We start from the raw sequence: 13,334 nt of genomic DNA on the forward strand, positions 1-13,334 counted from the left end.
TCTGCTGATACCGAGTTTAATATCTGTATTTCAACAGAAAATATAGCTGCAATGTGAACAATTAAGATACATTAACGTCAGAATTTAGGTAAGATATGCTAGGGTGTCAATTAGCTTCAAAATGCTACAGTACAATCAGTTCACTTTTAGAATGTGGATAGTTTGACACAATCTGAATTGATATATTTAGTTTTTTTGGCTACTTTTTTAATGACCATTTGACCACCTTTCTCCAGATTTGAGCTTCCTAAGTGTGTAACAGCCACACATGCAATTTTATGTATGGCTAATTTAACTGTTTTGACAAAAGGCAGCTAGCTTACCCCTGTATTCATGACATACGACACGTCTATGAGAGTAGCATAGAGTGCAATGGAGAAAATAGCCTTAGCAAAGGAACAGCATGGAATCAGGCTTAATATCACTGATACCAATCCATTAAAATATACCCTGATTGTAGGTATGGGCGAGATAAATATAACACCATGACACTTACTAAGATATTTCCGTGATACCATGATATTTCTTTTTCTGAGGTTTCCTAATTTGTATCAGACAAAAGGCCACATTTAAAATAAAATATCAAACACAATATCAAACAATTTCTCTGTAACATTCTACAAACTGCGCTGCACCAAATTCAATTAAACATGGCTAATCATGCTCTTTTTGTAATGAAACATGCAGCTTGCCAGTGCTCTTTAAATGCTGAGAATATCCACACTATACTCATAAAAGCGTATAGTGATGTCAATTATCACAATAACGTCAAATATAATCATATCAACCCTTTCCTATTGGACTGGCTCTGATACCAAGGCTGGAACAGGACATCTCTACTTAGGAGACTGTATCAGACCACCACTCCACGTGCCCAGTTGCGTGCTCCGGTGGTGCAGAGTGTACGCTGTGTGTGATGGTGTGATGAGCGCAGGCCTGGGCTCTCTGTGATGTGCTGTGCTGTCCACTGGGGGCTACAATTAGACCATCAAACTCATTCCAGTCGGGAATCGGCACACATCTCCAGAGCCTCTCCTCCAAAGAGACGGCCAACTTGTAAGACTCGGGGAGGTAGCCTTTGATGTGCCGGGCGCAGCAGAAGCCTCCCTTTTTGCTCATATTAATGGTGAGGAGATATAACAATTAAAAGGCAAAGCAGCGGGCAGGCAGGCAGCTCGTGCAGGGCTAGCATTAGCGTACAGGAGGTCCTGCAGCAGACACAGAGGCTAATCGTGGAGGAGTTTGGGAAGAGCCCTGCTAGCCACTTGAGATGCATTAGGACCATTATGAGAGCACAAAGAGGAGGGAGTTCAAAACTCACCAGTCAACAGTGCAACAGATTTGCAGGGATAATTGAGGGCGTGGAGCATTTGAGTCATAAAAGCTATTAGGATAAAAATCTCTAGGCCTAAGTCATGGACCAGAGCAGCCCAAATTTTTAGTCTGGTGCAATGTTTATACTGGGTCAAGGGCCAAAAAGATAAAATAGGTAAGCTGCAAACCAGGTTTTTGAATTGTATAATATTACACTGTTTTGTTACTAACAGTATGTCAAAAATATAATATTAAAGTAAAAACTAGAATTTTAAAATAAGAAGCTGTATAAAAAAATTTGTTCCCTCACTGGGCCCAAACAAGCACCTTTCACAATCCATGGACTCCACTTTGGGCAGTCTCGTCACAGACCAGGGGTGCTGAAGCGAAAGTGCCGAAAAGGTGGACCGAGGGCCAGAAAGACAAAACTATATACAAAGAAGGCAGGTAGACTTAAAAATGAATTTTTAAAATGTATTTCATAACATTATACTATATTTTTTACTAAAATAATGCAAAATATGTTTATTCTCGCACTGGTTGAGGAGATGGGAGGCCAAATCAAGTGTGCTCACAGGGCAATACTTCGGAAAGCCCTGTCATAACCTAAGCTAATTTGAACAAACTTGACAAAACGACGTAACATTTTAGTTTCGTAACACATCTGGTTTTTAGAAGCGTGCCTGTGTTTTGGTGTCTTTCCTGCGGCAGAGGGCTTAGTTACACCCCTTGTGTTGCGTAAGGTGGAGCACGATTCCACTCACTGCTCCAGTGGCTTTTAATGGCAAACATCCAGGTAATTACACCACCGACACTGAAAGGAGCGATGGCTTTAAGTCTGCTAAACACACACCCCTTCAGACACAGACAGGGACACGCTGAGGCACACTCCGTCCAAAAAACACCATGACTTCAACCTGACCCTGTAGCACCTGCACAACAAATTAGGCCAAATGAATCCTCCGCATTCACAGGACCACATGCTACAGAGCACACTGTACCTCAGCCATGTACTCAGTTCAGCTAGCTCCTGAGAGAATACAGCTCAACTCCTCCAAATCACATGCAGCAAATTCCAGCTTCACGTGCTTAATAGGAAACCTCATACTGTCAGTAGTCTTAGAGATGTTTAATACAATGGCCTGTCTTGTCAGAGATCAGCATCTGAAGTTAAAAAGTAATGCATAATCTGCTTATCTCATAATCCAAACAGCACTTGCTATGGCATTTTCATTAATTGGAAAACGACATGTGAGGACCGAGTGTGAACAAACACCAGCCGGAACATTCGCTCCTTTATCTGATACCATTATAAAGGCCTGTCAGAGTCTTCCCGAGCTAGACTATCACTTATGTGCCATTTCAACACAAGATGGAGACAGTGCCAAAAGTTCCAATTAAAGCGTCTATTTACAGTGTTGCATAAAAACAAGATGGGCCATCCAAAGTGTGGAGGAAAAACGAAGTAGAAAAAAAAAGGAGAGAAGAGGGAATCAACTCTGTATCCAAAGGAGTGTGGCAGCATCTTCTCAGCTTTTCACACTCACGTCTGGTGGGGGGGAAACAGAGCAGGGGGAAAAAAAATAAATAAATGAAAAAACAGCCGCGTGAGGAAAAACGTCTTGTTACGGAGGAACAGAGCATGTCGCAGATGAGAGTGGGACAGTGTTCAAAGAGAAGCAGGGCCAGTGAAGCGCTGGCTGGCTTCTCCTCCAACGCGGCGCTGTCCTTAATGAGCCTCCCCATAAAGCCCCGGCTCCAGCGGACACCACGCCTGTCTCGCTCCAATCACGGCCCGCCATCTTATTCAAATCCACACGTTCACACTGTCAGAGCGCGCCGGCACGGCCCGCTCTGTTTACTGCTCCCGAACGGCTGTTAACAAGACAAATGAATGAATAAATGCACAAATAAACGTGTTTAGTTAATGTTAATAATGCATGAAAAGTAACTAGCGTTCTGACAGCTATCCAGCTGCTGCAAAACAGGATAAAGCTCTGGCTTTAGGAAGCGGTTTTTCCCCCTCCCCTCACTGCTCATATGAGGGTTCTTTTTTATTTATCTGTTTCTTTTGTCTAGAGTCTATTGTCCAACTGGAAAAGAGCCACACAGGACCCGTAAGAAGTGGCCCCCGTTACCTGCCAGTCAAATTACGGTGAAAAGAGCTTCTGTTCTCAATGCTCTGCACTAGAGGAGCATTCCACACTCTTACGCTAAATAAATGACAAAGATAGCATGTTCGCACCTGCAACAGTATGCATGAAGAAGATCGTTTACCCTACAGAATCATTCGGGGGGAAAAAAAAAGAAGCACAAAGAAACAACAACTAAAAAAAAACAACTAAATAAAAAATAAAAGCAAAGCCTGAGTTTTGACTGAGAGGAAAGAGTCCCACGTCACTTTTCTCTTTTTAAGATATAATGGAGACGGAGAACTTGGCACTCAGATACTACTGCCTGCACGCACTGTGGAGGAACATCAAAAACGCAGAGAGAAACAAATAAAAAGCAAAGAGATGTCTGCACCGAAACTGCTGAGAGGAACAAAATCAAATAAATTGGGCGTTAGTCTCACAAAGGGTGAGCTGACACACATCTGAAAACAATCTAAAGAGGGAGAATGTGAAAGGACAATGCAAAACTTCTTAGAAATCAGATACCAAGTGTTCCAAAATAATCCCTCTCGCGCTCTCAGAGAGGCCTCGGAAAGTAAACCTGATTCGGGTCGGCTTAAGTGCTCCCTGGAAGCAGGCAGCATTCCGGCAGCCAACACACACACAACCCCCCCCCCGATCACCCCCCCAGCCCCCAAAAAAGAGAGAAGGTGTTAAAATTTAACTGTCACAGCGCATTCAGTTATAACAATAAATTGTTCTTTGCGAATGTCAGCTTTACCCCTGTGTCGCCCCCCCCCACCAAAGCACTCTCGCTCTCTCTCTGTCCGGCTCTCATTCACACACACACACTTTTTCCACCTCTTGAGCTCTCTTGAAATCTCTCTCACCACATCGTGCGGCCGAGGCTAGGTGTCCATAAAGCAGTCAGTAATTGCGTCTGAAGCATAGGGGGCTTTCGTCCAACCTAAACAATGGATTAGCAAAGGGAACGTGCTGTGGGACACTAGGTGATTTCAATGGACCACAAACGTCTTTTACCTTCATCTCCCTAACGGCCAAATTCTTAACATGAATTCTCGCCAACCACAAATTTGGTGGAAAGGCCCATTAATTTTCATTGCAATTAAATTATTGCATAAATATATCTGGACTTTTTTGGTGATGGAGGGTGGCGAGCGAGAGGCTTACTAAAACAACCGGAGCAGGGCCAAAAACAGCTCCACATTCTGCAGGCCACCCGAGGGAGGCAGTCTAAATCACTTCTGCCCCCCCTCCTCCCCAAAAACTTCCTGGAACCAGAGCAGGCATGCTCAAATACAAATAAAGAGAGTTCAGCAGAAAAAGCATCAGCAATTATGTAAAGTGCAACAGAAATGGAGAGCACAACAGTGCACCCAAAGCCTTTGAAACACAAATAAATGCTCAGCGTGTCAGTGAAGTCAGTGCGTCCTCAGAGTGCTACATTTACATACAATACAATCGCTCGATCTGCTTAATAAGATAAATAATTATTTCCTAATCTTATAAGGCTGCATTGCTGATAATCCTGCCAATATAATGATTACACAGATGGCGTAGAAAATCACTAGCTGTGCGTATCTGTTTCTCTCAGCAAACTCATGTTAAACGGTGGGTACAAGGGGCATTTTCTTCATCCTTATCATGTCCCTTCCTCTTCCTCGTCTTCTCCCTCTCTCTTTCTGCTGAGAGCTACTTTCCCAAGCTACTCTATTACAGGGCCGTGAAAGGAGGTCACGTATCAGCTTACTGAACGGTCCTCTCTAACCACATGACCCCCCCAGCAGCCTACTCAGCCCCATGTCATTCCATCACTCCGTTTCCCCCTCCTCCTTTCCTCTCCCCTCCATTCAATTCTTCCATAACACCGCCCAACAGCTACACCCCCGTCTGCCCCCCCTCGCCTGCCCACAGCCCGACACTAATTGGTAAATCTGTTGAACCATAGCAGGCCAACAATGAGACACCTGGAGTTCTGTCAAAACAAGTTTCTCTGTGAAACAGCCTCAAGTGCTAATACTGTACTGGCTAAGTCCGTCACTTTCAACACCACAAGGTGTGTGCGTTGTGTGTGTGTGTGTGTGTATATGAGTGGGTTTGTGTGTATTACAACGACATGTCTCAGTCATGCAGTGGTGCAGTGCAATGCAGTGATTCATAGATGCGCTGTGACAAAGTTTGAAAGGTTGACCCCCAACCCTAAAGGGCCCACACTTTCAAATCTATTCTTTGATAAATCTTACATATTAGTTTTACAGCAGTTACTTGAAAATGTATAATAGTTATAGAATAATATGCCTGCCCATAATCATACATTGTTCTTGTATTTTATCTTTTTCCCTGAGTTCCACTTCAGTATACAACATTTGTGTTGATTTATGTACCAAAACAGCCATAATTCACGATTTTCAACCTCTCTTTATCTCTTAGAACTGGGTAGCCCAAAGTTGGCCCACTAGGACGTTTGATTTAGCCTGCCAGAAATTTACCTGCTCCTTTCACCCAATGAGCGAACAAACATATATATGACTTATTTTCTGCTTATATTCTTATTTCCGTTTAAAATGAACTTTTAAAGTATTTTAATCCCAATACATAGAGTAATACGACATGTTATAAAATACATCATTGGTACGCAGCAAAGTTTGGACACCCCTGCCATAGACTTAAACAGGCTGTTTGTGTTACTGTGCCTTTAAGGCTGGTATATGTAAACAGCCTCTGTTCTGATTGGCTGAATTGACCTGCTGAAGGCTGAATAGGCAAAAATATTTGAATACACTGGTTGTGACATCACAAAAACAATGAAATCAAAATGGGTTGTTTTTGGAGCACAGTTGTCATATATGTACTGCACAGGCTCTGGACTGAACGGTACACTTTGAAACAATGTTAACATACTACACCAGATTCTTATTTCAACAAGGTGAGGTAAATTCATTTTCCGATGTTTTGGGCCCTTTAAAGGGTTAAACGTCTTTCCATATCGGTATGAAGTCTACAGTGTTTGTGTGTTGGGGGAGGGAAAGAGTGTGTGTCTCCTCCACTGGCTCACAGGAAGTCCTTGAGGAAGTTTTTTTTCCCCCTACAAAAATCCAAAACATTTTCAGCAGAACTCACAGTCCCCTCCTCAGCACCCCACCCCCAACCCAAGCCTCTCAGACAGCGACTGGAGTGAACGACGTCATGTCAGAGTGTGTAACACATCGCCTTGCTGTGGTGTGGAGGAAATCGTGTGCAACTGAGCTTGAGAAGCTGACCCAGCCTAACTGTGTATACAGGACAGACAAATTTACTTGTCATTCAGCTGAACACTCGTACACACACACACACACACACACACACACACACACACACACACACACACACACAATACACAGTACTGTGCAAAAGTTAGAAACCCCCTTTATTTATTTACTTTCCAGTCAAAGTGACCATTAAATCCAAGTTATTCATTTTTAGGAGATATTTGTGAGATTGCAGATCAAATAATTCACTTGCATAAAGAAGGATTTTCTAAAATATATAATTCAAAAACCATCAGATAAACAGTACTCAAGGCTTTTTGAGAGAGAGAAGTAAATCAAGCCCCACTCTTAATTCAGATCTGAAAAAATCCACAAGTGCTCCTGTCCATCCTTCCTCTGTGAGATGACAACTCAACACTGTTGGTCTGAAAGGGTGTGTAGCTGTCAAGAAGCTCTTAGAAAAGAAAAGAGCTAAAAAAGAAGAAAAGAAGCTGAAGTTCTCAGGACAATGAACTGGCCACACTAGAGCTCATGTGACCCCAACATTATTTTGGATTACTTGGATTGTGAAAAGCAGATGCAACCAACTTCCACGTCTGAACTTTGGAGGCGTGGAGAAAGGACAGTCATATTAAATACGGGAAAAATCTATATTTAGTTGTTGGAGTTTCTGTATAAGTTCCTGTTTAATATATGTTTTCTGCTTTTTTCCCCTGATGAGTGAAGAATGAAAAAGCTGTACTTGATGGCTGTTTTGACTGGATATTAAATAAATGAAGTGCAGGCTCTGACTTTTGTACAGTGCTGTACACAAAGATGCACAGCAGGCACAGACAGGAGCATGTACACAGAAAGTATGTGGACATGCAGACAAACATCTGGAGACACAAACAAACTTGCACACACACACACACACACACACACACACACACACACACACACACTCCTAGCTACACACCTTGAGGAGCTCCTCCCTCAACTCGTCAAACAAGTTCTGGCAGCAACATTTTACAAAACCCCAGAAAGAGAAAAAAGAGAGAGAGAGAGAGCGCACGAGTGGCAGAAAGAAGGAATTAAAAGCTTTGATTATTCTGCTTGTATGAGATGATAACACTGCAAAGCTGAGACCTCTTCAAGTGCTGTGTTTATTATTACATACGCGGTCCCTGCGGAGCGCGCAAATCAATAAGCAATTGATCAGCAAAGCAATTCAAAGTGCAGGAGGAAATGATAAAAGGAGACCAAAAAAATGAGATATCCTCTCGCCGTCTCCATGACAAGCTCTTCCCACAATGCCACGGCTCCCTTCACAGAGCTAAATGCAAGACGATGAGCTAAACAATCTCTCGGCCTACTGATCCCTGTGCCGACAGCGCGATTGGCAGACCAAGGCTACTCCATTGTGCGCCCCTCTTTTGAGCTCCCCCCAACTATTTGCGTCCGTCAAGGAGGGCCAAGGCGTGAATGAAACACTCCGCAGCCCCAGCGTCATGCCACTCTACGCCCGGCCAACACCGCTACACAAGTCTCTCTCTATCTCTCTCGCTCTAGCTCTCTAACTCTCATTCTCCACATACACTGCCTTCCTCTTAATAGATCAATTCTGTGCCAGTGGACAAGAGGACAATTAAGACAGCTAGACTGCGGCCTTGTCTCGTACAAACATCCTTAACCTCGACCCGCGTGACACGCCACTGCACATGCATGCGAGCGAACACAACCCACTCCACTCCACCTCCTAACTCCTCGCTGGCATACGTTCAACCCCAGATGCCAGAACTGAAAAGCACCCTCTTCATGCCAGCTGCTTCAGGAGAATGAAAAAGAAAAAGCAAAAAAAAAGACAGAAAGAAATAATCTGCGCCATTCCGGAAGATGAGAGAAAAATAATTACCACGACACGAATGCGGCTCGCGAGTGTGGAGCGCTCACAAAGGTAAAGCTCAGGGAGGCGCTGGGGCCGTGAGGAACCCGAAGCTTCAGACCAACACCAAAAAAACTGCAAGCTAACACATCAAGAAGGACACTAGCACTACAGAACGGATTATGGGTGTAACAATACATTCAGATTTGATTCAAGATTTGATTTAATTCATGATACTGAGTTCACAAATAAATATCTTGATATTTTAAAAACAATATTTTGACTAAATATGGAAAAAAATGATTATTCATTGCACGACGTACTAATCAGATTAGGGCTGTGAATGTGATGTATGGACATGTGGATATGGATTAAGTCAAATGTGCTGCTGTGGTCTAACTTGAACATGCTGGTCTGGGTTAACTTGATTAAGCTGAACGTGCTGGTGTGGGTTGAGTCAAACATACTGGTGTGGGTTAAATTGTACATACAGCTGAATGTGACGGTGTAAATCAGGTAGAACGTGCTGGTGCGGATTACGTCCAACATGTTGGTGTGGGTTAAGATGAATATGCTAGTGTAAATTAAGTGGAATGTGCTGGTGTCAGTTAAGTGGAATATGCTGATGTGAGTTAAGTGGAATATGTTGGTGTGAGTTAAGATGAATATGCTGGTGTGGGTTAAGTGGAATATGCTGACCCACACCATATTAAGTGGAATATGCTGGTGTGGGTTAAGTATCAAGGTGCTGGTGTAGGTTAAGGTGAATATGATGGTGTGGGTTAAATATCAAGGTGCTGGTGTGGGTTAAGGTGAATATGCTGGTGTGGGTTAAGTATCAAGGTTCTGGTGTAGGTTAAGTGGAATATGCTAGGGTGGGTTAAGTGGAATATGCTGGTGTGGGTTAAGTATCAAGGTGCTGGTGTGGGTTACACTGAATATGCTGGTTGAAAGTGCTGAGGTGGGCTCAGAATGTGCTGTATGATACTGAAATGTGAATGTGGGTTAATTGCAACTATATAATATAACTATGTCATCATTAATAGAATACAGTACATTTCGCCAATGTCACATTTTTACACATTTTTATGTCACAATGTATTGTTACATCCATGGAATGTACTTTTTATAAATGCACAGTGCACCAAAATCACCCATTTCTGGACAGATGGCCTCCGTTGCAGCATTCTTCAGTAGGCCTGAGCACTTAAACAGGACTAAGAACGTATGGATCTGTGACAAATGCTACCAATGGCAGGCTTACTTTAAAGAGCAAGAAAAACAGCAGCATCTTATGTAAACATAGCAGAACATAGCAGTCTAGCTCAAAAGTCAATGTTGTCACAAACATTTTTTATTATGGTGCCTACATATTTTAAGTTATTTCATTTCAGCTCTGTACAATCCAGCTACAAGATACTTGGAATTCAAAATTCTCACCAACTGAAATTGGTGAAGGCTCAGATCAGCCTGTCCGGGGAATTCCAAGCAGAAGGGCCCCTGAAAGGCAAAGACGGATGTGCCGGAGTCACACAATTGTTTTATGGCACATTCTTTTTACATCAGGGAATGAATTAAGACAGAACACTAGCACCCACTTTCACTGCCTCCTTCCTCCATGCAGCTAGCTTCTATTTACAGGCTGTTTTCAGTATCTTGGGTCTATGCCCAATCTTTCAACTCATATGCTATACCACACACACACACACACACACTATCACACCACGTAAGAGTAAGCAGGCGTTTCCTGAAGTTGTAAAACCCTAGAGCAGGGTTCTCATACTACCGGCATGCGGGCCACATTCAGCTTCATACAGCTTCTCATGTATTTACAATTTACCCTTAAATCCAGCCCACAAATAATTGTTTTTGTTATTTTGCAGCTAAATATTTACATATGATGCGTAGATCTGTTTCACCCACCAGACACTATGGCTGGTTACCCAACACAAGATATACAAAATCTGCTTAGGCTTATGCTCATTATTTTAAAAGCAAAAACAGAACTGTGCATGCAAGAGAAACCATTCAAACAAAAACCTGACGCAGTACGAACGCAACATACTCAGTGTGCATGACTGTAATACTTAAGTACTGTTCTAATTTAGACTGATAGTTTGATTAAATCTGCCTTTATGGATTCATTCATTGCGGTAGATACAGTGCGTTAGAATTAAGAAATGAATAGAATTATTAATCAGCTGAGAACGCAGATTAACTGCCCTCCTTTGCCAACACTTTGCTGATGCTATCACACTATCACAAGTCCCATGTGATTGTACTGTCAAATGCTAGTTTGCTTGATTTAAGTGAACACTAAAATATTTATTACATACTTTATGTATTTATCCTTCTACTACAACTAATTATTAGTATTAGTAGTAAAAGTTGTGGTTTGTGGTGACAGAAGAGTGGCTAGTAAACATGGCCTAAGATGCGCTTAAATAATTGTGCATATTATGCATTTAATAGTCATACTTGGAAAAAAAATAAAAGGACACTTGCCTATATTTTAGTTTAAAATGTAAGATGAGCAGCAGACGAAAAACGTTATGTAGTTAAAAATACTTGGTACTTGGTTCTTTTTTCCCTTGCATTCTTTAAATGACACCCCTTGGGAAAGACCACCTTGCTAGTGGCCCCCAGGTACTTTGAGTTTGCAACCCCTGTTCTAGTGTATCCTCACTGCTTGGCCTGGGAAAGTCTCTGGCGCTGGACAGTGGGTCATCTTAAACTCTAGGGATACATGCTAACATGGCTATGCTAACACCAGCTAATAGATTAATTCAATGGGGCTCCCTGTCACATCATGAAAGGTTAAGAGAGGGAGAACAGGAAAAAGGAAGAGAAAGGAGGAAGCACATAAAGATTTCATACATCACCTCATAAAAGTGAGTGATGCTAATCATAGCACTCTCACACATACAACACAAACTGTCCCTGGGCAGACAGACTCTGACGCTCTTTATGAGCCATAGGGTGCAATCCCGGGTTTAGCTGATCCTGCGATCGACATGTAACTCAGCGTAGGACGCTGTCTAACTAATGCACACATGTTTACACAAGATCACTATGTTTTTCGTACTATCTTGCGGGTGGCCTGAGTGTTCAGAGTAAGGTAACTAACCCAGGAGCACTACAAGGCACAGAGGTCGATGACCTCATCACTATTTACCCTCACTGAAGAGCGTGTTTACACGTTGTGTTTGGGTGAGAAACTGTCGTGGGTGCAGGGCCGATGCTGATCACGGTCAAATGTGGCTAAACGGCTCGAGTGCAGCTCACTAGCCAGTGATAAAGACCAGGGATGCAACGGCAACAAAGTGGATTACTGAAAAAGTCGACCCATCGTATCATACCCATCAACATAGTGTTGCTGTTGGGTCAAAACCTTGTTTCTTCTCCTTTTATCCTCCTTTTTTAACGATATGTGAAAATGCCACGTGTCTATTATACTGTGTTACAGTTTCATTATCAATGGAACAGTAGAAATGGTCCAAAATGTGTTGTTTTAATTCACTTCCATTCAAAGTTAAGAGGTTTGTTCCGTCTCCTGTACAGTTAATAATTTTGAGATACAAGGTTTTGTCTTGACAGCAACAGTTTGATACATGTGGTCATTCTACTGGACTGCAGGGGCAGTATGGCTTATACTGCTTCACTGCACAACTAAAAAAGAAATCACTTATCATGTAGAGGAACTTTAAATGACAGCTCTGCTGTAACATGACAAATTAAGAGGAAACTCACAAACACTGAATAATGCTTTGACGACCCAAACAATCAAATAACAGTCACAGATCAATTGATTACAGAAATAAAAGTCTACAAATAACGTGATACAGTGACCATGACATGACTCTGACCGCTCCTGGACTGTCAGGGCTGAGTTTTAACCACCATATCAAGTGGATGACAGGAGAGGCCTTGGAAAAGCTGCAGGGAAAACGCCAATCCAGTGCATTCCAAAGCAGAACAGAAGGACACAGAGACTAATCAAGACTTTACCAAAGGGAAGAGACAAAGCAGAGTTACACTGTATGGCTGTTGGAGGGTGGGCAAAGAGAAAAAGGGGAGACACAGGGAATAAGGGAGAGAAAAAAAGAGAGAGGGGAGAGAAATAGAGAGTGCGAGAGACAGAGAGAGAGAGAGAGAGAGAGAGAGAGAGAGAGGTGCATAGGTGCACATACAATGATAGAGCAAGAGAAATACAGAGAGAAAAGGAGAGAAAGAGAGAAAAGAATAAAGAGAAAAGAATACAGAGAGAGAGATGGAGAAAGAATGAGACTAAAAAGGACAAAAAAGAGTGACAGAAGAAGACAAGAAAAAAGTGAGGGAAAGAGAGATGTATGGTGAGAAAGAAAGAAAGGAAGAGAAAGTGTACAAGAGAAAGAAAGAGAGAGGAGAGAAAGAGAGGAGAGGTGCATATACAGTGATACGGCGAGAGAAATACAGAGAAAGGGAGAGAAACAGAGAGAAAAGAATAAAGAGAAAATAAGAGAGGGAGAGACAGAGAAAGAGAAAGAATGACACTGAAGCGCAAAAAAGAGGAATAGAGAAATACAAGAAAAAAGTGGAAGAGAAGGAAAGAGAGAAAGGTGGGAGACAGTGAAAAAGAGAGAGGGAAAATGTGTGGTGTATGTATGGTGAGAAAGGAAGAGAAAGTGTATAGGAGAAAGAGAGAGAGGGAGAGAGGGAGAGAGAGAGAGAGAGAGAGAGAGAGAGAGTGTGAGTATTGGAGTTGAGTCTGAAGGCTGTGACACTGGGGTGCTC

General features: G+C 42.5%; 1 protein-coding gene across 24 annotated transcripts in view; it reads right to left on the bottom strand.

Annotated features, from left to right (window-relative positions):
• tcf7l2 (transcription factor 7 like 2) overlaps window positions 1–13,334 on the bottom strand; it is a 97,970-nt gene that overhangs the window by 46,137 nt on the left and 38,499 nt on the right. For 16 of the 24 annotated variants that reach the window (XR_005007367.1, XR_005007366.1, XR_005007365.1 and 13 more), the window contains exon 5: window positions 10,002–10,061. The exons of the other annotated variants lie outside the window; for them this stretch is intronic. Coding sequence is in view for 13 of the 16 variants with exons in the window: in XM_036572655.1 (XP_036428548.1) it covers window positions 10,002–10,061 (60 nt within the window). In the remaining 3 variants the exon portion in view is untranslated. The remainder of the gene's footprint in view (window positions 1–10,001; window positions 10,062–13,334) is intronic. 24 annotated transcript variants of the gene reach the window in all.

This window comes from Colossoma macropomum, unplaced genomic scaffold, assembly GCF_904425465.1.
Source record: "Colossoma macropomum unplaced genomic scaffold, Colossoma_macropomum, whole genome shotgun sequence".
Classification (NCBI taxonomy): Eukaryota; Metazoa; Chordata; class Actinopteri; order Characiformes; family Serrasalmidae; genus Colossoma; species Colossoma macropomum.